Source organism: Vanessa cardui, chromosome 17, assembly GCF_905220365.1.
Source record: "Vanessa cardui chromosome 17, ilVanCard2.1, whole genome shotgun sequence".
NCBI lineage: Eukaryota > Metazoa > Arthropoda > Insecta > Lepidoptera > Nymphalidae > Vanessa > Vanessa cardui.
In genome coordinates this window covers 5695385-5722043 of record NC_061139.1, presented here as the reverse complement: position 1 = coordinate 5722043, position 26659 = coordinate 5695385, and the positions used below count along the sequence as shown (strand labels likewise).

The window sequence follows — 26659 nt, the reverse complement described above, 5'->3', positions numbered from 1 at the left end:
TCATCATTTGTTTGTCTTAAGCAAGGATATTATATATAATATATTTTGTTTCGTAGTATTGACCCAATTAACTTTCCTATTTTCAATTGGTATTTTTATAATATTCATACTATGATGACCTCTTTATTATTGAATGTTAAACCCATAAAAAGTGGTAACATTTCTTCTACCCTATCTTACTATTAAAATATTTTTTAAATAATATGTGTTGTTCACTGTAGTCACAGTCATTGTCACATGTAGTCTAAGATAAGGTTTAAGAAATATATACCTAACCTGTTATCTGACAGTGAAAAATTTTATATGTTTGATAATGTACAGTGAAAGAAAGAAAAACTTGTAAGTTTTCAAATTCATTCCTTTATCAAATCGTAAACCCTTAGAACCTTTTGACACCTAAGCGCTAAACTGACAACTGAATTTAAAATTAAACATATATTATATGATAACTTGTTCAAAAAAATAGTGTAGTGTAACATCTTTGGACCACATGTAGTTTTATATCAACATGAAATCTTTTTAATAGCGTAATTATTCATTACAAATTCAAATTAAATACGATATCTTCTACTGAATTGTTAAAATATGTCTGTCAGTGTCATATTTTCTTGATCGGTAAAGTAAATTTTCGCTCACACAGAGCACACGAAAGTAGATCTTAAGGTGACAAACTTTTTCTTACCCTGATTACACCAGTAAATTGCAAATGGGTTGCCTAACTAAATCCTATGTGTTTAGTGATATAAATTTTTCACTGTTTTTTTGATAAAATTCCCTGATTTGTTACTCATGATAATGGTGTCTAACTAAAGTTTGAATAATAAGAAATAAAACCATTAAATTTCAATGTTAATTTATTATGATGTAATAATTATTAAAACAATTCATTATAACAGTCAGTAAGGATCATACTTTCAAATATTTGAAAATCAAATCAGTCTTGTTAAAAATGGCTACATTCGTAGAAGAGATGTTAAAAGAGTTAAAAATCTTGGAAGTTTAACTAAAAAATTAAAAAACAAAATACATTTACCAACAAGTACAAAACATAAATAAAAATATAGATTCACAAAATTCCACTCAAACCAAAAGCAAAATTGGCACTTAATTTTTCCATTGTATTTAACTTGCGAGTTGTTCGTTTTTTGATCTATTTTCCGATTTATCACAGATATTTAAATTAAAAGCTGCTGGCCCCAGATTACAATAATTAAATGGTAAAATATATTATATGGGTATCATAAGTTTCATACAATCTTTCCTAACATGTAAAGGCACTTATTCAAAAGGGTAGTTTGACATATAAATTTTGGTAACGCGACACTATAAAACAATAGATCAATCAATTAAAATATGGTAGATACCTATTTTAATTGAATTTTACATTCTTCTTCAGTATTTGTGCAAATCGAAAAGTATTAGGTTTGTAAATATATTAATAGAGATCTATTTTAAACCATCTGTGTAAACCAACCACAGATGTATTTTAAATCCCAAAAGCGAATAAATACTTATATTTGCATTTAGTCAATTTGTCGTTCTAAAATATTTCTTAATTGTCATATTTACTATGAAAATGTAATTAAAAGTGCATGTTTGCAAAAATTACTCTTTTCCATATAGTTTATTCACCGAAAACAAATTGACATGACGCCTATAATTGGCAAATGTTTCGCACGTGACAACGCGCGTAGCTCACAAACCTCAAACAATTATTTAGACTAGAAATCGCTCATCCACACCGTAACTTTGATTACACTACAAGTCTTTTGACACCACATTCGATACAAAATTTGGCCGTCTCCACGGGAAATTTATTCCCGCACTCGTGACAGAAGCGAGAGAGACGCGGTGCGGGGATGGAGTCTCTGCGTTGTCGGTGCAGAGATGTTTCAGATCCACTGGAGCTCAGGGTCTCGTGCCGTTGTCTCCATGTAGGGCTGTGCCTAGAAGACGCCCGGGAACTAACTCTTTTATCTGTGAAAATATTTTAAAGTATTAAAGTAAGGAAACATGAATATTAATAAAATAAATAATAAACTTAATTGTTTGTTAACCGTTAATTGCAGGGGTCTCTAGTTCCTTGTGTGTTTCAGTACGCGGTATTGGACCGTCAAGCTCAGCTGACCGTTCCATTGCTAAAAATTCTTCACTGGAAATTGAGCGGACGTCATCTTTGTGGCTACTGTTTGAATCGGAACCAACAGGTATTTGTTCATGAGACGTGACTCCGTTCTGCTCTTTTGCATTACACAAAGATAACTTTGACGGGGATATTCTATTTAGGCTAAAAATATAAAATATCATTAATCTATTATCAATACGCACTTAAATGTTGTACTTTTATATTTAGTAGCTGTGAAATAATTCCAATTAATTGATTACCTGACTAACCTGCTATATGCTGAATCATTGGTGGATTTTCCGTTTGGTGTGTAGTTTCCGTTGATGTTGGTTTCATGTTTGTTAGGTTTGTGGTCCACTTTTCGACGAAATTCTTTCTTTGACTTATCATTATATACGATTTTATTATTATTGACAACCTCTTTATTCGAAGATTGATTTTCAATCCTTTCGGACTCATAGAATTTGTCAAAATCTTTTAAAGATTGCATCAGATCATCTTCAAGTTGGTCTGTCTTGTGACGACCTTTTGAATTATCTATCTTAGTTCCGGTTTTCTTTTGAATGGAGTCAAGGAGGGAGGTGGAACGTTTAATGGAGGATGGGAAAATTTTATCACTTACTATATTGTTACTGCTAAAAATAAGAGAATTCGATTTGTTAACAGGAATCAAACCATTTCTACCACTATTTACTACTTTGGGAGAGTTTACAACTTTTGTTTCACTACTGACATTATTTGAAAGATCCGATTTCGCGACTATTCTAGTTGTTGAACTACATGTGCGCTTATTTTCAATTTTTTGTTTATGGACTTCTTCATCGAAAGAAATCATAAATTCTTCCAAATCAAAGTCTTCGCAAAGAGAATCATCGTCTCTTATTGAAGTTTTTGAAGCTATACTTTGTTCTAAAGATGACATCATTTTTTCATATTGAGAATTGAATTCGCTTAATAATGGCGGATTCATTTTATTGTTGTTGTAATTTTCATTTTTATCAATTTTGTTACATGAATCGTTTACATTATTTTTTTCGTTACTTTTGACTGCACTAAATGAATCAAATTTCGCGGGTAAATTTTCTGTCGTTAGCAAAGATTCCATACTACTTATTATATCAGGGTTATTCAATATTGTATTAACATTTATCGGTAAATTGTCATTTTCATTAATAAGTCGCGGGTCTATATAATTACTGTCAGTCATTGAAGTATTGTCAGAAGAAAGTATAGCGTCGAGATTAACAAAATCTTTCTTTTCATCGGTTTTGTTTATTTTATCTAACTTTAGAGGTTGTTTTATGGTGCTACGTTGAAAACCGTGATGCATGGATTGAGATATCTTGGGAATTTTGTCTTTTAACTTAGGTGTACTATAACTTGAATTTGAATAACTCGAAAAAGAGCGGTTTAAGTTGCTGTTACGACACAAGTAAGATTTTTCAGTGGAACTAATATTTTCTTTACTCGATTTAGTAAAAGTCGTATTAAGTTTTTGACTAGGTTTCTTATCGTTCCGGTTTAATCTGAACGAGCTACACCTACCGCCAAAGGAATGACTACTATTGTCGTTATTTGAGCTACCGAAGGATTTCATTCGTTGCAATGTGGGTGTTTTTTGATATGTTTTGTTTATAGTGTCTTTTATCATTTTAGTGTTTTCAGTACGGTAACTTGTAGACAGTTTATCTTTAGGACGTAAACTAGGCAGGGTTCTATTGGAATCTTTGGGATTATTATTCTTTTTGGGAATATTAGTATCAGAGGACATGAGTTCTTTCATCTGTTTTGCTGCTGATACGAAGGGATCGTAATTATCATCAAGCCTGAAAATTTTAAATGTTTTTTCCAATTTTAATATGGATGATATGTTCATGTTATCAAAACATTTAATGTATTTCAACATCCCGATAGTAATCGTATATAATTAAAAATACATTGAGTAGCATGAATGTAAGTTTCATTTACGGATTAAAGCATATTTCGATTTATTTTTAAAACTGGTGTGTCTTATAATAATCTTAAGGTTGTACATATCTATATTGTTTTATCTATTATTGTTTAATAATTACAAATATTAAGAGGAATTATCTAAAAAATAATATATTTGAAATATGCCATAACCGTGAATGATATAGATGGGTAGATAGAAGACTTAAGGGATAACCAATAAGACCTTTTATTTTCGATGCGAGGCAACTTTAACGGCGGTGATTCATCACAATTATCCTCTTGGTTTTCTTTTATGATAAACGTTCGATATTCGCTGTTCGTTCTTTTCTTATGTTTTAACATTCTAAAATTTCTATTTGCTTTATAGATATTACTATGCACATTTTTATCTTTATCGTTTTGCGAAAATTTATTAGTTTTATTTATGGACGGTAACTTAAATTCCGAAGGTCTTTCTTCTACTAAATTATTTTCTACTGTCTGTTTTTGTTCATAAAATTTAAGTCCATATACTGTAATGTGCTCCATATCACATACATTTTTTTTATATTCAGATTCTTTCGTTTCATTGTAAATTTTTAAATTGTCTGTTTCGTGATCTGCTTCTTTTAAAAGATCTTTTAAGTTACTCTTTAGTTCTTCTAAAGTGTCTGAGAAAACAGGTCCAGATTTGTTAGTATCTTTCGTGCTATTTTCAGAGAGTTTTCCATTCATTGATTCAATCGAATCCGTTCGTGGTGTATGAATATTTTGAACAGATTTTTCAATGTTATTTATTTCGAGTTGTGTTTTTTCATTACTATCACTAATCATTTTATCTGTTATACTAAGGAATTCCTCTAAATCAGCCGGATCTTCCGTGAATTTTGTATAGGTGTCACCACTACTATGACGAGAAACTAAAACTGTATCTGCCTCTGCACTAACATCTTTTTTAATATCAAATGAATCTTCAAAACTTCCCGCACTTAGATCGTGTTCACAATTAGTTTCAATATTTTCTGCTGATAAGTTAGATAGACTGTTTACTATATTATCATTTGAAGAATTCTTGTTCGGTTCTATATAGTTTATATAATGTATGTTAAATACAGTTGTATTTTTATCTTCACAAGCCTTTTCCTTTTCTAAATTATTTTCAGTTAAAGAATCATCGGTAAAAGATTTACATTCGATTAAATTAGCTTGGTTATAATTGATCAACGATAAATTTTCGTTTGATAGGATAATATTTTCATTACAAGTCTTATCACTTTCAACATCGCAAAAACTTAGTATTTTAGGATTTTTATACAGCAATTCTACGGGTGACTCAGAATTATCAATTTTTACTAGTTTTATTTTGTTTTTCGGTAGTGATTTGTTTCGTTTTTTGTTCACTGGTTTATATTCTGAATTGTCATATATCACACAAGGTATACAAGGACACAAAAGTTCTGTATTTATTCCCACTGATTGACTATTTTTTTCTCTATTCGTATTTAATGGACCATTGTCGAGGCTATCTAAACTCATCGTACTTTCTTCAATTTTCTTTGTACTGTCTTTTTTAATTTTTTGTTTAGTTCTTACTTTATTTTTAACATTTGATGAACTATCATTTTGTCTGGAAAGTGACGAAGAAGTAGGTTGCTCTTCTGCTTCAATAGTGTTTACATTATTAGTTTTAACTAGAACTTGTGATTCGATTCCTTTTTTCTCTTTTATTAGATTTGTTTTCCTTGGTATTGGAATTTGACTTTTTGGATCTTTCACATCTTTTTTATCTAAACTCTTTGTTCTATTCTTTAATTTATCTTTCTGTACATTTTGATTCTTTTCATTATATTTGTTAGCTATTTCTTCGAGCTTTTTTAGTTGTTCTCGTTTTTTTATATTAAATCTGGATTTGGGCTTACTTTTTTTATCATCTTTTTTAATATTAAGGTCTGTATTGGTTTGTTGGATATCGATTGGATCAGATTCTTGGATCGGTCTAAGGAATGGGAAAGGAAGGATTTTAATAATTTTGGAAAAAAATTACAAACAAGGAGATAGGAATGAAAAATCTCACTCAAATATATTTGAAAAAAAAAAACCATAGATCCTTCCTTTCCCCTTATTCGCTACATGAGACAATATACTGGGATGAATAGTAAAAAATAAGAAGTATAATACCTGGAGCTGCTTAGGTCTCTGGCAAGTCTTGCTTGCCTGGCTTTAACATTTGCATCTCCCGATGAGTTATTTTGACCAACTCTTGAGTTTCTAATAACTGGAACGTGCGCTGTATTTTCTTCGTGGTAGTCATTACTGGACGTGGATTCTGTCGATTTTTTACAACAATATACATCTACTGACTCACAATGTATTTAATACTGAATGATCTCGTTGACAAATAAGTCTTTAATCTGTTACACTTATTGCAATAGCGAAATGGTGTATTGAATAAATTAACAACGATACCTGAGGCTCTGGTACGAGTGTGTCTGTAGTCTCCGTACTCACGAGGCGGAGAGATACCGCGTGTCGATTCCACTGATGCGGACCGACTGTTCGATGATTTTTCACGTGTTTGTGAGGACCTTGAAAATATAGAAATATATTTAAAATCATAAACATATATTCCTTATTATAACACACTTAGCTACATCGAAGCTAGGATTCGTACCAAGTATACCTAGGGTAAGAATACATTTTCCACATTAAAGGACATAGAAATTAATGTATAATGCAGAGCAAGGAATATGGAATATAGAAACCAATTTTATTACATTTCTCTTTGTATTGAAGACTAGTTAAAATCTTTGATCGACGACGCATGTTTCATGCGTCTAATGTTATCGTGCTTTGAATGCATCGACGTTATTCATAGTTTTTTAGATGTATTTAAAACGGTTACTCGTCAACAATTAATCGATTATATCTGAGATTCCGATATCATTCGATTTTAAAGCGATTCGATGTATCGAATACATGCATGATGATTGTGATTATTATAATTTTTGTATTAATTAAACATATCTTTTCAAGGCGACCCTTTACGACTAGGCTATTGTATTCTGTAAATGATATAGTTACCGTCTTCCACGAACTGGGGGTGCTTTATACTGCGTGCGAGCGTTGAGCCTCTGCTTCGCATCAGCAATGTGAGGGGGAGGCTGGCCGGGCGCCGCCGGCAAGATCTTTGCCTTGTCCGCGCACCACTCCACGTGACGCTCGAAAGCGCGCAAGCCGAACGCGCGATTGCAGTGCGGGCACTTCTGCAGATCGGCCGCGGGCTGAAAGTTTACACACTTTACAAATATTGACCATTGAAGTGTTTTATATCCTTATTTTATAGAGTATTTTTTATATTGCTTCTCTTACCTTATTGATTTACTAATGAGATGTTAAAGATTATATTGATAAAAAAATTATGTAATGCCTAAAATTTCGGCATTGGTGCGAGCCAATGATATTCTAATAAACAGATATATCATATCCATACTAAACAACAGAAAAAAGTGTGTCGCGCCGGGGAACGTTTATTTTACATTTCGTTACAAGTAAAAATGATAGCTTGATAAAAACAATAAGTTAAAGGGATAACTAGATGTTTTAATTACGCAAAACGTATTTCTACGTAATTATGATGTATTATAACATATTACTACGTAAAACGACCAAAGGCAAACGTCCCAATTAGGACGTTAACTAGTCTTCACTTTTTGCGCGTTAATGACATATCTGTTTACTAGAACATCATTGGTGCAAGCCATAAATTTATTGAACGTTATATGTTCGAGTTTATTTTATTGAATTCCCAGAAACAATCATTATATTTTATAAGTTTTATCTCATCGGACCTGGACCGTAAGTTATATAATAAAAAACAGTACGATTTGAGTCAAAAATGCACATTACGGTTTAGTATAGTAATTCTTGAAACTTCTGATATATTAACTATTAAACACCTCGTTCTTTGCCGTTGTCTTCTCAGTAGGTTAACAATTTAAAACATACTCAATATATTCTACGCATGTTCATTTATTTTAGCTGTTATTTGTAGAAAAGACTAAAATAACCAATTGGATATTTTTTAACACATTTATGATGATATTAACCTACTGCACTGTGCTCACTGGCTCTATTCAATGTAAGGCTTACACAAGGCACCGCTTCGAAGTGGATGCGACATAGCTTCGGTACGATTTTGGTATGTTTGCGGTCCGGCACTGATATGGATTCAGTGCTATATATACGAGGCCTCAAGATCAACATCACCGTCTTAAGTAGCTCGAAAGCAATATATACGTTTTCTTTAATTAATTCTATAATTTTGTAATAAAATTCACTAACATTCGTCACCATTCACTTGCTCTTAATTGAGCATATTTTATTTTAAATTCGAGAAATGTTTTTCTCGTGCTCATTCCGTCTGTCTTTGTTCTAACCGCGATTTTAGTAATCATAGGTTCAACAATAATGAAAATAAATTAAAAATGTTTTTAAATTTGGGTAATGAAGGTATTCTAAGCCTTGACGCTCTATAAATCGACTAATGTATTTGAGACAAATATATAACAAAATTAGAAAATATTTGAAGATTGTAATAATGTATAATGTAGTGTGATTATTCTATTTTCGTTATACCAAGTCATAACGCTGTACTACTTATTTCAAGCACAAAAGCACTCAGTGTATACAGATTCAACACTAATGAGTACCAATTAGCATTACAAAATGGCCTCATGAACATATTTTTAAATGAGAAAGACCGCGTTCCTAGAAAACTTGAAAGGTATATTTTCCTCTTTCAAATTATATATATCGAAAATGTCAAGAAGTATGAAAACAAGCACTTCAGATTCAAACAAGGAAATATAATTTAAATGTATCCATTATATTTATCCAGATGCAGCTCTTTTAAATGTTTATTTAATAATATAGTATAATACGAGATATTTAATTTTAATAATTTGCGATAGCTCCGTTAAGGTATTTTGTTTGATGATACAAAATCGATTAATATATGTTGTATATTCTTACCTTCATAATAGCACTTCTCACAGAATGATTTTTAGGTTTCGGCGCAGCTTTGGCAGTGTTCGGCGGACTCTTCTCGAGGAAGGGACTGTTTTCTGGAAGACCGAAATTCTTTGGCAAGTACTGTTCTAAGTCCGTGCCTGCAATTTGTTACACCTCGTAAACATGCTAACGTGTATCACAGTGTAACAGAGTTCTTACGAGTTGAATGAATTGCATTAACAGAACAATATTGTGTAAATATTAGTTTTGATGACGTGCTCTTTATCGCAGACACAGATCATAACAGGTGGAACAAACAGCAATCTATCGCTTACAATGCTTAATTATAAACATGAATCATGACAACCATATGCTCAGCTAAGCAAGTTAGATGGACTATCGTGGGCGTCAGTTACCGAAGTTAGCGCGACCACACATTTATGCAAATGTAGAGACTTCTGCGATTGTGTTATACCACAAATATTATATGTAAATATCATTCAATAATATTTAACATTGCACAGACAAATGTTAGATATATGTGTGACGTACATACATACTCCCAGTGGATACTTCCAAATTAATAGACGACCTTGTGTTTTAATATTCTAAGCACACTTTTTGTCACTATCGATTCTCACTACACACAAAATATTCCGCAAAATTATATATCTATTTGTATGTGCTAATTTATTTATTACTATGTCAATATTGTAATGAAAATTTTCAAAAAATAAAATAAATGAAACATAAGATCTTCAAAAAATGGAAATAAATATATTTAATATAATTGAAACAAGTCTTCTCAGTTTGACGTATATTCTGCGTATAGCTGTTTTATTTATTCTTTATTTAAAGTCCCATTAAACGAGTTCTAAGCTCATACATCCGAAAGGGGATAATAAGATCAAGTCAACTTTCACGAGTCTCTAGAACGACGGTACCCATTCCGACCTAGCATATAAAATTCATCTGTCCTAATAACCATATTATTCAGCTCGTAGACTTGTAGGTCAATAGTGATATAGTATTCATGTGAATGTAAGCTACTTCATTCTAGATTTAGTAACAACTTGGAATACACAAACATGTAGCATGATTTGCTCTTGATGTTTGTAGGTACTGGTTAGTAAAACGTTCACATTCGACAGTGACAGTTAACTTCGCAAAGAATGTCATGTACATGTTCACCGACTCACCAAATATATTATCGTTCAAGGAGTCCATCCCTTGTCACCCACAAAATAAAGAATAATAAATATCAATACATTCATTTAAAACGAATAAACACGCAATATCCAAAGTATTATCGTACTTGGAATACAAATCACCACATCAAAGGGTTCTACTAATGGTTGTGTTTCATTATTTTCTTCGTCATAAACAATTCCTAATTCATAAAGAGTGTTTAGTTATCCAACCACACAAAAGCGCTTGAGTATTTGTGTACAAAAAGCAAACAAGATCGTGCAGCAGCTTAAGGATAAATAAGTAATTAAATAATCACCTTCACGTCGTTGTCTCGAGGAGTCGAAGGTTTTTCGTTTTTTCACGGTCATCTTCTCGCATATTTTGACGTGTTTCGCTAGCGACTGGGGCACGAACGTCCGTCCGCAAACAGGACATGGCGACAGAGGTAAGGGACCGGAAGGTTCAGGGGCGACAGGAACTATCGGGTTCGTAGGAACTGGAGGGGAAGGCGGAGGCCCAACGCGAGTTGGAGGTGGAGTCCGTTGTATCGGCCGGAACGATTCGCTGCCGGTGGAAGCCGGACTGTTAAGGTCCGGAGACGGCGAGCGGGAAGACTTTAAGGATTGCTGTTGTTCTTGTTGCCGTTTGCCTGAAACAGTTGTAAAGTTTCATGAATATAATAACATACATAGAGTACAATAATATCCAATTCAACATTTTTACATCGTATTATAACTGAACTCATAACTTCTTTCTTTAGTTTGTCCGTAACTAAGTATTTAACTAACATGACTTTGAATTTTTAAACATTGATACAGAGTAACTACTGAGTTTCTTGTCGGTTCTTCTTAGTAGAATATGCATTCCAAAAGAGTGATAGCTTCACTTAATACATTTTGATAAATGAGGATTCAAAAGTCTAATTGACTTTAGCTAGTATTTTATATACACATAACGGTATGTAGTCGGTATGTCTTATCACGTCAATCGGCGGCTTTACCCGAACGAAATTTATAAAACTTTGCCTACAGCATAAAAACCGTCACACCCATTTTACGCCCTTGAGATATATTAAAAAAGTAGCTATGTCTTATCCCGTTACTTAAACTATCTCCATACCAAATCTAAATCGGTTTCGTTCTTTAAGAGTGAAGAGGTTACAGACATTTTTAGTATAGATGCCATAGAATATGTAAGTTTTAAGTAAGCATGTGAAATACACTAAAATATTTAAAAAAAAGAACAAACCACAATTGTGTCAAGGAATGTGTGAAGTGACAATAATTTGTGCTCGAACCGTAGTTAAACATTGCAAGAATATTTGCATTACAGTGTTTGTTTGCTTGTCACATATGCAATACGCCTGCATGTGTGAAATATTTTTATCACAAGATATTACAACAATAACAGATATGAAAATGTTTCGCAGCATGCAACGTAAACATAATATCTTATTTAGTTATTTAGCATATTTGACTTGAAATGATACAAATTAAATTACTTATAGTAAGTCAAGACACAAATAGACTAACTATTATTTTTGAACTGAAACTTATGGTGTTTTTTCTCGTCCATAAAACATTAAAATTCTACAAATTCATTGCGATACGCCTGCAAGGGCATCGAGAAGGTAAACATGACGCAACCACTACAAACTGTGTATCGATTTTGTTCAATTCTAGCGTAGAGTCACGCGATTTTTAGTGACAGTAAAATAGTAAAAGAATTGAGCAAAAAACCATTCAGCGAGATAAATATATCATATCAATCAAATAAACGCATGCATTAATGAAATAGGTTATAATTAAAGCAAGAATCGATTCAAAATATACAAGAGCAATCGACGTAACATACCTATGTTAGAATAACAATTTTAAATAATGTGTAACAAATTTGTAATGCAAACGTATCGTATCATTGCGGATGTTATGTAAATACATTAAGCAAGATATCTAGTAATTATCCTCAATAAACAATAGAGATACGGGCGAAACAAATTAAAAATAAACCGCTTTTACGACCCACCAATTCCTAATATCTCATACGAAATGTAAAATTTTAATAAAGGCATGGGTCCTCTATTTTTGTATTCAGTTAATGGGTTCAAACTCGACATTGAGTAGCCGCTTCCTTTTCATAATCACATTCAACGACACCCGATTCCGGTTATGTTGACACACCTTTATCGCTGAAGTTTATGTCATGTGTACTTTATGCGACTATGTTTATATTGAGAAATTTCATTCAGGTCGAAACCAGTTATACGACCTTGAACCGCTTGACTTAACAACGAAAAATAAGTATATAGCACCTTTTGAGTCTTCGTTACATAACGCAAGATCTGTTAATTAAACTATAATTTATAATGGATATATAGATTTAATCCACATAGACGACTGCGCATATAAAGTTTATGAAGTGTATTTGAGAGAAGTTTAAACCGGTATCATAAAATATCCTTGGCTGGACCTTTCTACATAATATATTTAAAATGTATATCAAATGAGCAGTTTATTAAAAAGTTAATAAATAATTTCATCTAATGGAAATCATCTTCCAGTTTTTTAACCATCCATAGATTTGAGGCCATATCATTCTACAAAATTTATAATATTCATTTAAATAATAATAGTATCTCTAAAAGTATTTTTTACGGAATTCTAATTTTAAGATTATAATTTTACGCATTAACATATTTCAATAAACATGTGTAGGTATAAATATATTTTTATAATAGTGGTATTAAGTTATACAGACAAAAAGTTGTTTGTGACGCTCAACGCTTAACCGCCGACAGGGTTTTAACCATTATTACCATTCCGAGAAGATATTCGAGGTTCCCATACTTAAAAATATAAATCCGATAATTATGCCAAGCACATCGCTCACGCGTGCCGCGAACGTAAATTACTACAGGTTTTATTTAACACGGAGCCGTAACGACTAACAAGCGAACCGCTGTCTGCCAACTTACAGTCCGAAGCACATCAAAGGATTCAGTGCAAGTAACGAGCGCCGAGCAAGCGTCTCGTGTTACCGACCCTGCACTCTGCTGTCTGTACCACAACGTACAATCAGACACATTGATTCATGCATATGTATTGGGTTAATCAGTTAAGGTTCTTCAATCACATATCTGATCGATTTTTTGTTAAAAAATATGATGAAGGATATTTTTTTATTACTTATAATATATCCAGTAAATGTCCTACTTCTTGATTTATACTTTATTCCAACCATAAGAGGAGAAAGGCAAAAGAAATGAACAACATTTGACAGGAAAATGACGCGATATCATTTGTCAAGAGTTTTATTAAGGATTTGCGAAAAAATGGCATTTTACATCGATCAATCAAGCATGAAATACATGAGTCTATGGTTTATCTTTTTTCCTACTTGAATTGGAACGGGCTATACCTACCTAGGAGGCCTTACTTCTCTGCCATTTGAGAAGGCTACTATCAATATTAAAGTAATATTACGTTCATGACTTAAACATCGTCTTACTTAATTAATAGCACGAAATTGCGTTGACCTTAATATTCTGAATAACGATAACATCTAAAGAAAGGCTTGTGGAATTTTACTGATAGCCCTGATATTTTATAAGGTTCTTATCTGAATGTCATCAAAGATGCGACGAATACTATGAAGGCAAAAATTTTATTAACTCATACGAAATTTAAGATTGTCAAATACAGTCTTAATTTAAATCAGAGGGGATGGATAAGACATTTTGAGGGTCGTCTGTGCTGGGCGATGCCTGGTACATTAACGAAGGGAAAATTTGAAGGGTGTGACTAAGTTGTAGATACCATGCTGTTATACGTAATTGCTAATTTCTAAAGGAAAATAACGTAAGAAATTAAAAAACATCCTAATTTAAACAATTGCATAACTGTATGTGAACAATAAGAGGGCAAAAAATGTATTCTTACATTGTTTTAAGATGATATATGTAGTTTATATAATCCAAAAACTACTGTACCATGTTAGATGTACTGAAAAAAACTGATCTCGACCGCACGCGATTTTAGTTCAATAATTCAATTTAATTTCTTTGTTTAATGTGTCCGATGTAGTCGCAATTATTTTTTTTTCACATACATAAAAAATGTATAGTGTGTATATATATTATATTTATCTAATAAATATGACGAAAAGACTAATTTTAATGAGCGATTCATTAAAATCAGATGTTAAATCTGATTTTAATGTTGTTTAAGAAAAACTCCCAAAAAAGACTTTGACAATTGCGAAGAAGCCACAAAATGTTTTGAATATTTATACAAACTACAAAAGAATTAAGTATCTACTTGACGCGATAAATTATAAATAAGTTTATTAACCTCAAGAGAACATTGTATCCAATCAATACGAATAAAAAATACTTTACAGAAATATTCTGTGACTGTAAACTATTAAAAAAAATTATTGTTACGAAAACTCATTTATTTGGAATTATAGCGGAAAGCGTAACTTATGGGTTAAAGTTATGAATTATGATTCACCAGAAAACGCAATAAAGCGCAAAGTAACACTTAAGTAAATATTACGAATGAAGATTGCACGAAACTAACATTTATAGATCCACGAATGTCATGTAGGTATTAGTGAAATAATTTGTGAAAGTGAATATTAACCATGAAATGGATACGATGTACAATCACCAGAAACAAAGAAACATTATACGTTGATGATATCCCATAACAGAATGTCAACATCGAATTGACGTAACCCATCTTTTTGTGACGAGTGACAAAAATTGTATCTGATACAGTTTAGGTAACATAAATGAACGAGAAAATAGTTCAGGTTTAATATCAAAAGGTCTTGAACGATAAGCGACGTTCCTGAGAAACATCTGGATCATCCTTTAATTATATGCTCGTGGTAACATACTTTAATTCTACAAAACATGAGAGCTCTCGGTTTGGAAATAAATTTAATTTATTTTTGTTCTTAAATACAGTTAAACGGACATAACAAGTACGTACATCCGTCTACGTGTACTAATTTTGGTGCATTTCAAATCTTTATATCGTAAAAATTGAGGCTTAATATCAAAGATTATTTGAAGATCAAAATCAAATCAATCAATCAATATATCAAAATCATATTATATAAAGAGATATTTTCTTAAATCTACAGTAGCATTGTCGTAAAAATATTTTATGATCTAAACGGTCTCCAGCAAATAATAAAATAAAACATCATCAATTTCCAATTTTCACGCATTGTCCACAAACCGCAGAGGTTTATTCGAGCTGTTATGTTACGTGGGAAAAAGTCTCGCACGTCGTTTCAGACATTAAATACTTGATTAGACAATGTCGGACACTTTCTTCGGAAAGGTTACGTTAGACCGCATCTTTTATCTCAAGTATATTCGTGAGAAACACATATGCAAGTCGGTAACAGGGTGAGAGTTTGCTTTGTTGGTTCACGCTTCTTACGTCAATAAGATTTGGCTGGTTAGACGTATGGTAGAATTTAGTCAGAACTTCTCATTACGATCTATGAAAGATAAAAAATAAACTAACGAACATTGTTCTCATATTATATAGATTCATTTTCAGAGCAAGCTACCGTAAATGTTAAGCAATAGAATAAAATAATTTCTGCTTAAGAAATGTAGGTACATTAAATTTTGTAACTTTTTAAGTATGAAAAAGTAGCCTGAAATTTATCTCGATATAGTGAAAGCAATCTGATTCATATTTCCAATAGACAAATAGAAATCTATCTACGTTCACGTTGGCTGAGCCGCAACTCGTCCGCGATTTCATATTATGAAAACTAATATTCTTGTCTCAAATATCGTTTAACAAAAGAGATGATGTGTAATATATAATATGGATGATAAAAATAGTGTTTACGATTTGTCACTTTCCATCATATTATTTGTTCATACGTCAAACGTTTCTTATTTTCTACCGGTTCGCGAGAAATATTCTTGAGATATGATTTACTTAATTTTACAAAATAAAATACAAAAAACTCTTAACCTTACCTAGCCTATTCGCCTTTTCAACCAAAATAAAACCACAAAGTGACAATTGGCAACTATTTATGTAACTGTCGATTATCACAATTTACCGCCCAAAAAGCCACTCGTTTTATAGGTGTCAAATCTATCATTCCAGTAGGTTTTATCCTGTAATGCAGTACCGAATTCTATTATTTTGTTAATTAATGATATAATATAATGCTGTATGTAAATCTTAGATATTACTAAATATTGAAGTTTGTTTCTTATTATGTCGTCCTGATCGGTTTCGGCCACGGTACCTATTATCATTGAAAAATAGCATCTTTAATACTCAGTTTTGGTAGTTTAGGTATGCGTCCGCCAACAAGTACACTGTCTGTGTTCTCTCTTTCTCATAATCCAAGGGGCGAACAATCCGATATGGTCGAAAAGATTTCATGCGCATGGGCAACGCTTAACGTGTAAACTGAGGCACGGTAACGTTGCCAATTTTATTAATCCAGCATGTTACTATTTTCTTTAGAGAAAATAACTATTTGTCGAGACTTTTATAAGCCAGCCACTAAACCAACAACAATTTAATACAAATAAAGAAAACATTCACCATTTATTTATTTTTCGTTTTAACGGCTGATACTGAAATTTAATGTGCTTCGGTTACCTGATTACACTGTAACAGTTACAGATAAAAAATATTTGGTTAACGATATACGTTTTAGTAGTATATGAAGACATTTTAAAATAATTTGACGTACTGAGGAAAATCGTAAATGTTTTTAAAACCGCATAGATTGTAGGTAGAGTTGATTACACACGTGACACTTGTGACCTTTAGCTTCTATTTGCATTTATGACAAACGTATTTTTAATACTTATATTTGATAGAGATGATAAAATAATATTTTATTTTAATATTTTAAAAGACCTACTTCATTTTACTGTCTAATATTTAAAAAAATATTAATATTAAAAATGTGGGTTTTTGAAAAAGTATTTCAGTATTTTATTTAATAATTAAAAAAATTACACATAGGTAAGTCACTTAACGCAGTCATTCTAAATTAGATAAATATGATATAAATCTCACCTGCTTTACGATTACCACAAAAACAAGAAAGCATTATTGTTAAAATAAAACAAGATCCAAGAAAACTCGCAACGTTATGCGCGCTATCTTGAGCACTGAACGCAAAACAATAAGCGTAAACAGCAGGTTCCAATATCGCAGTGCTTACAACACGTGCTTATCACTGGCTCTATACACCTAACTCCGCGAGTTTAGGTTATCATGGCTGAGAACAGCCCGTATTCATCTTTTGCAAGAAAATCATCCATTTCTCAATCCCATATTAACACACACACTTAAACAAATACATATAATAAAATAACAAAAACACCAGACACACAATTCACATAAAACTGATCGCTAGGATTACAATTAGTTAAATTTAAACGAGATTAATTTAAGAATACGTTGAAAGAGTCTTAACAAATTAGAACTCGCAGCGGTTAATTGACTTATGCGATTGATGTCGCAATAAATAATGCACTTATTTTAAATGAATTTGAGATTTATAGCGCCTTTTAAAATCACAGTCTCGCTAGTTGTTGTCAAACCCGAACCAGCAGCTGCCCATCTCGGGATGGCTGTGCGTTCAATGAAATAATAAAACTCTGTCCCAGCTGCAGGATAGCGTGAAGTAATGCGAGTTAATAAAATTCAAAGCGTAATTCTCGATATATAAGAATGCTAGCGAAATTTTAATCACCTATTGCTGAATTAATTGTTATAGTTCTATTATCATTAATTCGTCGCATGACGACAAAGCGTTCGATTCGAAATCGCATGCTATGTCTTTATTAATGTTGTAATATTTTAATATAATTACCTGCGTTATTATTAACATACAAGAATATATGCAAAATTATTATATCACGAAGCGGTTTTATTAAGAATTCAGCAGCTACATTGAATGTAGTATTGTACTTACTTTGTTTAAGTCAATACAAGTTATTTTGTAATAACTTACTGAGTGTTTGTATTACGTATAATTATATCATTCGTTTAATATTTTTTTGCAAAAAATGTTCTAAGAAAATTATAAGAGAAATATACCTTGACGAGTAATTTGTTGATTAGTTTGATTAAGATTATATTTATTCAAAACTAACAAGGTTTAAAAGCGTTTATGTGACGAGTAATTGCTCGCACGTGACAAATCGGAAAACAAATTCTCGCGTACAATCCCTGTAACACTAGAGTTTCTTATTAGGAGTCAAGAACAGTATATTCCATACCTTTTTTCGATCCGAATAAAGATTTCAATTTTGATATCGTCCTTTTCTTCATTTTCAAATTTGGAACACTAATACTTTACACTTAACAGTTATAGACATTTGATCACATCAGACAAAAATACACACGGCATAGACGTATGCGTCCTCAAGTTTTTAGGTAGTGAATGCTTTTTGCTCCTTTTGCCGCTCTTATTTCCGTGCTACGAAAATAGGTCCAACGCTACACTTGCATCGGTTCAGGCGCATCACTCATACGTATCAACACAATCACTGTTCAGTTGCCTCTAAAACAAGCACTAAATATACGCCTGACATGTAAACACCAACTAAGCCAGTAGGTTTACAGCAAATGAAGTTCGCGTAACCGAGCGTCACTGTGAGTCTTATCTATATTATAGTCATGCTTATCAATTGGGTATCGTAATAAGCATATGATAAAAAAAATATCCTAAAATTCAAACTTCACTCGAAAGCGATTGATTCAATCGAATTTTATAGGCGAATTATAGTTACGATTTTTAGGCAAACACAGTTTTAGAAGAAGGAACGTTAAACGAAATATAATAAGATTTTAAAAGTCCTGATGTCAAGAACAATCTGACTGACGGCTATTCTTGTTCGTATTGCGTCCGCAACTGAACACGCAGCGGCGCACGCGCCACGCTCGGAGTAATAGAGTGCCGATCCCTGTACGCACTGTCACAAAAATTGCTACGAAACAAGACTTCTTTCCGTTAACAAAATGTTGTTTCCGCTGATATCCAAATAAGCACAGGAATGTAACTGATGTATCTCACGACGATGCCTTTTGAACCGTTTCATTGGAGCAGTGGTGACAACACCGGAGACATCGTATCCGTTGGGCCTTTTAAAAATGGAATGAATGAGTGGCACTTTCGAGAAGAGACCGTTCACCGAAGGGCGGGTATAAATCACAAAGGGAACGACTGGGCTAGAAAACGTAATTGCTTAAGGCCAGAAAGGGACAAAATGCGCAAAAAAATACAAAAGGATCTCATCGAAAAAGTTACGACTAAGAGACGTGGGAAAAATAAATCCGAGGATTGTTGTTTATTGTCAATTTAAGATTTTCATACTACATATTTAATATTTATAAGAATAATTTTATTCAAAACAATAATTTAAAACAACCTATCAGATTTATGTTAAAATCAATATGTATTTTAAATTTTTAATATTATTAATACATACACGAAATTTACAGACATGTTTACAGACCTACAAATCAAAATTAGTGAACTCTATCTTGTTGAATACAGGCATTCGCTAAATAACTGATATATGTAAGTATAGGCTATACAATATGCTAGTCATTATATATTGGCTACTGTCCTTTACGCACATAATCACCCAAGTGGAAGGCAGCGGTCCCGACTCGCACCAATGCGTCCACACTACGGTGTTACGGGTAGTATAGACTTAAGACTTGGGATTTTATCTAAAACTCGTATACGTCATATTCAACAATCGGTAATATCGATACGTCAAAATTCATTCTTATATTTTCAATAATGAATTGGTACCTTATGGTGTACTGTCAAATATTATAGATGTGCAAAAAAAATAACTGTTATATTCCTATCAGTCTTATACATCTAAATAAACTAAGTAATACAGTATGTTCAATTGCGTTATAAACTAAGTAAAATACAATACAAAAAGTTATAAGGAACTACTTAAATAGTTCGATCGGTAAGTGCAATACTATTCATCGGTATTTGAAAACACTCTTTAAATGCATGTTTTAAACGCATATCTGCTTTAGTCTGTTATTATACAAAGAAATCAACGGTGTATTGATGAGATCCCCCTCTACTATTATGTCTGAATATAAACAGGCAATGTTAACGAACTGTATTTCATACTCAAGATAGTTCATTAGATGCATAATGGTCGGAATGCTATAACAATTGAATAATGTTTACTTGATGGTTAAAAATACCTATATTACCTTAAGTCACGATAAATTGAGCCGTTATTTATTACTTTTAAACGACGCATTTTATTAGTAAAGAGTATTAGTAAAGAGTATCGACTTTTTCGATAAATACCATTATGTGGTACGAATAAATGGTAACGCGAACGAGGGAACCGGCATTTTTGTAGACTAACATTTGTGGGTTAGAGGCAATAGCCATTGTCAACAAGATAATATAAATAATAGTACATTTACCAAAAAGCTAATGTTGTTTAGAAAAGAGTCATATATACTGGTGTGGAGCACCAGTATACTTAAATACCAGTAAATGTTTAAAATATTTCTATATGAAAAATCTTAGTAAATTCACCGAGAAATGAAGTAAATTAATCATCAAGCGTAGGAAGGTTTCTTACTTACTCATAAATGGTTACAAAAGACAAAGAGAACGGGTTAAGTCGGTTCTTAAACGACATATAATGTTCACGACATCTTTGTATCCTGATACTTATAAGGGCTCAAGAAGAGATACTTCACGCAACAAAGATTTTTAGAGCATCACGTTCACGACCAGTTAAGAAATATGCAGTCGGACTACCGTAAACAGGTTTTAGTTGTATACTTCATTCAGCATTCATAATGAGGAAGTGACGTAATGAAGTCGAACGGATAATCACTTTTGATCTAGACGTGTGAGACGAAACTTCGGTTTCGCAAGCGTAGCTTTTGTGTTTCGACAACGTTGTGAAAACAAACACAGTGTACCTACATTGCTATTCCTCGGCTGACGATTAAAATAAGGAAATAAACCATTTCAAAATATAGATAACTAAAAGTATTAAGTACATTTTATTTTCGAATGAGTGCACTCCTAAAACATGAAACGTAGACAAACATTTTTTTTCAGAAAAAATGCTAAACGAATAATTACTAAAAAACAATATTCAAAACAATTCGACACATATAAGTAAAAAGTACAGTAAGTATTATAACTCAGCATGGTGTTAAAAAATAGCGTCGGTCAAAATCACAGAAGGGTACACAGATCTTGAAAGAGTCCCATGGGACAAATTTATTATTGCATCACCATAGTGACATGGATAAAGCCCAGGGAATACCCAAAATAAACTTATCAAATACATAATTACATCGGCAAGAAATTAAGAACAAAATAATACACACATCAACATTCAACAGGTATACGTTTATCAATAAGATCGTAGGTGGTCGACACATGACATTCACCATTGTTGTGAAAACTGATATCTTACATAATTATGTATGCACGTAATAATGATCTTGTGTATTCACAGTTCACACGAAGAGAACTTTTCGATTAAATACTTTTTATCTTCTTTTTTTTCACACGTCATCAATGGATTAAAAATATTTTAACATAATTATAATACCTATAGAAAATTGGGAGTTTAAAATAACATTGAAAAATGTAAAGTTTTATGGAACTGAAGTCGTAGACATATTGGTAACCGTACAAAATTCGTCAATAATACGTTGTCTATCTGTACCCGCATATGCGGAAACTTCACGAATAGATTTTAAACAAAGTAATATTCGATACGGTATCATCGTCACTTTTTCGAACCATTTCTTTGTTCTAATAAACACATATAACAACATAAGTTCAAAAACCTCGTAACAACGATAAAAATCTTAAATCAAATTTGAAACAAACAATTACTCGCATCATTATAAACATAATATAAAGAAGAGCATATATAATATGCATATATCACTTTCTAATGAAATGATTTGCAACGGGATAATGATCAAGACGTGACAACAATCCACTCTTGTCATTGGAATCATATGTCAGTCGTGGGCATGTGACGAATCTGAATCCCGATCCACAATGCGATAAGTTGTGTAACTTACATGTGACATGTCAGTCAAAGCGTAGGAACAGATTAAATCTCACATTATCGGGCCAATGACGGTCAACTTTAGGTTCTTATTTTCTTTATTAATTAGCGTAGATTCATAACGATTTTTTCCTACACGATACCTATAAAGTTTTACACTCTAATGAACAATCCATAGAATACCTTAAAAAACACAAATTAATACTATTTTAATGTCTAAGTTAACAGGATCGGATTAACTATATCAGGATTTAGGTGATAACCGCTTTGGGATCTCTTATCTTTTCTTTCTATATATTCCTATATATTCTTTCAAACACAAAATAATGTTATTGATTTTTTGCCTGCCTAGGAGGCGAGTGGCCTAGAGTGCCAATTGTATAATCCGCTTGTGTCCATTAAGCGCATCTCTATTGCTCAATGTAATTGTAATTGCACGAAGATAAACTAAAAACTTCTGATGAAACTGATTTGATTTCGATTAAATTCTAAGACAGATTTTACGTATGTATCAGCAGTAGAACATCGTGATGAAATAATCTCTGTATACATTTCCTTTATCAAATGAAGCTTTTACTAATACGCGTATAAGCTTGCATCATAGTTGTATAACACCACAAATATACGCTCTACCTTCCAACTCTCCGTATTCCACGTGGATCGACGTTTGTCAAATGACGTGTTCCATTTCATCAACGTGGAAGGATAACTTCAACTTTGAACTGACTCAAAAATTGTGCAATATTATCAATAAAAAAAAATTGTCATATATTATATTTTGTTTTAACACTTTTAGGCTTAAATTATACCTCACTCCCAATTCAGTTATGAATTATGAATGATCTAGAAAAGAAGTGTGTTGTCATTTCATCAGACTTTTAGATTCACTGTAAAGTATGACACGAATTCCGTGAAACATTGTACGGATTTAATTACTGAATAATTTTATATTCATAGTAATCTTTGTTTGAATTTAAATGTTATAATAGATTATTACGCAACTCCGATGCAGTGAAATAGGTCGCAATAAACGATTTGATCAATGATGCCGATTTCCTATTGATATATCGGTCAGGCCGATTCACTTATGATTAAAGACTTATACAAGTGCTGTAACTACATACAGCATACGACTTTTAAAAGCAATAAATGACTATCCATTTCGATAGCAAGCGAGCAAACGAGATAATTAGTGTACTCAATGCTTTATAATGTGTATACTTTGATAAATATTTCATTATTTATAATAGTCAGCTTGTCTGCTCTTTTTTAGTTGCTTTGAAAAGGTTGTGGCGTAATTATGCCGCTCTCCGATGTATAAACTATCTCTACACAAAAAACGCGATCTCTTGCCCTTTTGTAATGTGAGAGACCAAAAAAACTCACTTTCGCATTTATATCATCGCTGAGCATAAAATAAACTATAAATATATGAAAACGTTTACTATTACATGTCCGAAATTGAACCCGATGTTATGTTGGTGATGATGTAAGTCCCAAGTGTCCTATCCACGAGGCTATCTCAGTTTAAGGGTTACGTGAAAAGATTTACTCATCCTAGTTATATCAATAAAATGTCGTATGGTTAATAAAAAGGCTGTAAAATATATCGAAATAATTCAATGCTTTATGCAGTGCCTTAATGCTTAGAGTCAACGTCCTGTCTTTTAGATTGAGGGCAAGAAACGACACGCAAATCTGAATGACTAATGCTATCATATCTGAACATCACAGACATATTTTTCTTAAACTACATATATATTATATTTTTTAATGTTTGGGGTTTATATTTAAAATACATATTAAGAACTGAAATTTAGAGATTTTTATTGAAAACAAGCTGTCTTTAAGTATTATTATGTCTTTAAGAACCTTGCTTACTTGCTTGAGGAAATACGAGTAATTTAAATATAATATTATCCTCGATCGGAATTAATTGAATTCCAATCTGAACTCGCAATCACGTCATTATGCGAAAAATAAACCAAATAAAAAATATATATTGAATTTTTTGTTTGTTCCTATTAACGTTTAAAGTATACACAACAAAATATAATATTTAAACAATTTTAAATACATTTTTCATCTTAAAAATTTTACAGAAAAGGACATAACCTGCTAAAGATTTATTGGTATCGTCACCATTCTCTTTTTAGCTGTTATAAATTTCGTGATCTTGCGAATCAAATTCGTTCAATGACTTCAAATTGACGATGATCACAAAAAACATATCTGATTCAAGTGGGCAGTATCGCGAGACTCGCACAAATAAATTGTGAACATGCAGTTTACATTCGATAAAGATAAGTAAATATGAAAAGAACTAATTTTAAATAAGCAGCAACTAAATACATGAGCTTTCGCTTTCACCAGTTATTGATTGATGGATCCAATCATGAATCGACACAATATGAAAACCAAATATTGAATTGGGCGTACCTTTGTCTGTACCTACATCGAACATTAATTATACTCAAAATAATAAAACATGTTTATTGTATAGCTACTCGGTTGTAAACTACATAGTTATATGCTATTGCAAATAACATGTTAACGCAGTTTCTTATAAGGAATATGGCGATATTAATCACTAAAGCGCAATAATTAGCCATTAGATTATACATACGGAAACATTATTACATGTTAAAAATAATTATAATTATTAAACTAATGTTATATGATACTTTATTTTCAATTTATACGTAGTCATTAGAACATGCGTTAAATGTTGTAGTAGAGTCTAGAGACAAACTGCTGATTTTGACACACATGTTAAAGCGATAATCCTCGTTCACCATAATGTAAACTGACACTTGCCTATTATTATGAGAGGCATATTTTATTCTACTTTCGCGACTCAATTTCAGTATCGAATATTGATCTTCCATAAGAGTAAGCTATGGCGTAAATAACATTCCTGCAAGTAGGTTATTACGGTAAATAAAATAGCTCTGTGAATAAATTCTAACGAAGGCCTGGGTACGAAACTATCTGCAGCGCAGTATTACGATTATATTGTATCGTAATATTGTAATCCAAATACCAGACAATAATATAATGTATGTGAATTATGAACACCCTAAAATGTAACAAAGTTATCGTTTTGATTAATTAATGCCGTCTACATCTCTCGCTAAGGCGTGGGCCTTTGTTTTTATGACGTAATACATCGAATTGCGCGCTATTGCATTTGTACAAGTCATAGAAACTGAGCCGCGATAAGCTTGCTTGAACCATATTTGATTTGTGTACCTTTACCATAAGTAGTAACTCTTTAATGATAATAGGTTTTGTACCGGTCAATATTAATTCTTTAAGCATAGATACTAAGATTTGTTTTTATAAGTAAATGTCAATGCATATGGATCTTGAACTGTATTTACTTATAGGCTGTAGCCAATATTCTTTAAATTAATAAAATAACACTAACAAATTACGGTCGTTTCGTTAATGAAATACAAGTCAACCTTTTTTATGTTTAAAATATGCAGTTGTTAGGTAAAATAAACCGGAATTAAGCAATATAACATTATTAGTTTCACGTTTGATATTTACTTAACATAATAAAAGGAAAAAACAATACAAAATAGTTTAAATCCTAAATCAACACAAGTATCTTTATGACCCCGATAAAAATATGATTTTACTAAGTAATATGCTATCATCCTCATGTATAATTTCTTTAATATTATCATTTCTTGTGTTGTAAATATAATTTGACACTATTTTTTGCAATTAATCAAACATCCTTAGAAAAACTAATAAGGACCTTCTATATCAAACTGTTTTTTAAATGGTTCTTAGAGTAAATAATATATGTGAAGGTCATGTTATTACTTCACTATTAAATTCTATAACGATTAAATTTTATAAATTAATACTCACCTTCGTAAATATCCATGTCGATCCCGGCCAAAAAAATTAAAAGTTTTTGAAAACGTTTCTATGACGACGCATGACAGCAACCTATTCCAATTCCTATTGGCCACAGAATACTTACAGATGTTATGTTAATGTATTCGCGGCCCACAGACTTACGTTAGTAAAGAATATTAATTATTTTGGAAATATACTTTTCATGTTTTGTAAATATTTTAGACATCTTATAATATCATATTTAATAGTCACTTTAAATGTGTAAATATAAATAACAGTATAAAGATCTTAAAAATTCTAAGAATTAATTTTCATTATTGATTAATTCGGGACATATTTTTACAAAATTTTTAAACAAAAAAATAAAAGAATAAACAAATATCATCATAAGCACTATAAATCAGTTTTAATAAAAT

The 26659-nt window shown here is 31.8% G+C and overlaps 1 protein-coding gene across 6 annotated transcripts; it reads right to left on the bottom strand.

The window, feature by feature from the left end:
• Window positions 1-836: 836 nt before the first annotated feature.
• Window positions 837-26367, bottom strand: LOC124537106 (probable serine/threonine-protein kinase DDB_G0282963). 6 transcript variants are annotated; one of them, XM_047113832.1, is made up of 10 exons: window positions 18549-19196; window positions 10575-10907; window positions 9089-9225; window positions 7139-7338; window positions 6524-6642; window positions 6236-6383; window positions 4302-6053; window positions 2386-2760; window positions 2058-2287; window positions 837-1977 (listed from the first exon to the last, which is right to left on the bottom strand). In XM_047113832.1, the coding sequence occupies exons 1-10, from the start codon at window positions 18598-18600 to the stop codon at window positions 1754-1756; spliced, it is 3570 nt and encodes a 1189-aa protein (XP_046969788.1). In that variant the 5' UTR covers window positions 18601-19196; the 3' UTR covers window positions 837-1753. The 6 variants fall into 6 exon arrangements, with proteins under 6 accessions (XP_046969788.1, XP_046969786.1, XP_046969783.1 ...); XM_047113830.1 differs by lacking the exons at window positions 4302-6053; window positions 18549-19196 and adding an exon at window positions 26253-26367 and having other exon boundaries at window positions 2386-3951; XM_047113827.1 differs by lacking the exon at window positions 4302-6053 and having other exon boundaries at window positions 2386-3951; window positions 18549-19191.
• Between the last annotated feature and the right edge of the window lie 292 nt (window positions 26368-26659).

Excerpts from the sequence above, each read along its gene's own strand:
- LOC124537106 (XM_047113832.1), bottom strand. The coding sequence starts at position 18,600 with ATGAAGAAAAGGACGATATCAAAATTGAAATCTTTATTCGGATCGAAA. Across the intron at positions 7,339-9,088 it reads TGAGAAGTGCTATTATGAAG|CCCGCGGCCGATCTGCAGAA; the intron begins GTAAGAATATAC and ends GTAAACTTTCAG. Across the intron at positions 6,643-7,138 it reads CCCCCAGTTCGTGGAAGACG|GTCCTCACAAACACGTGAAA; the intron begins GTAACTATATCA and ends TATATTTTCAAG.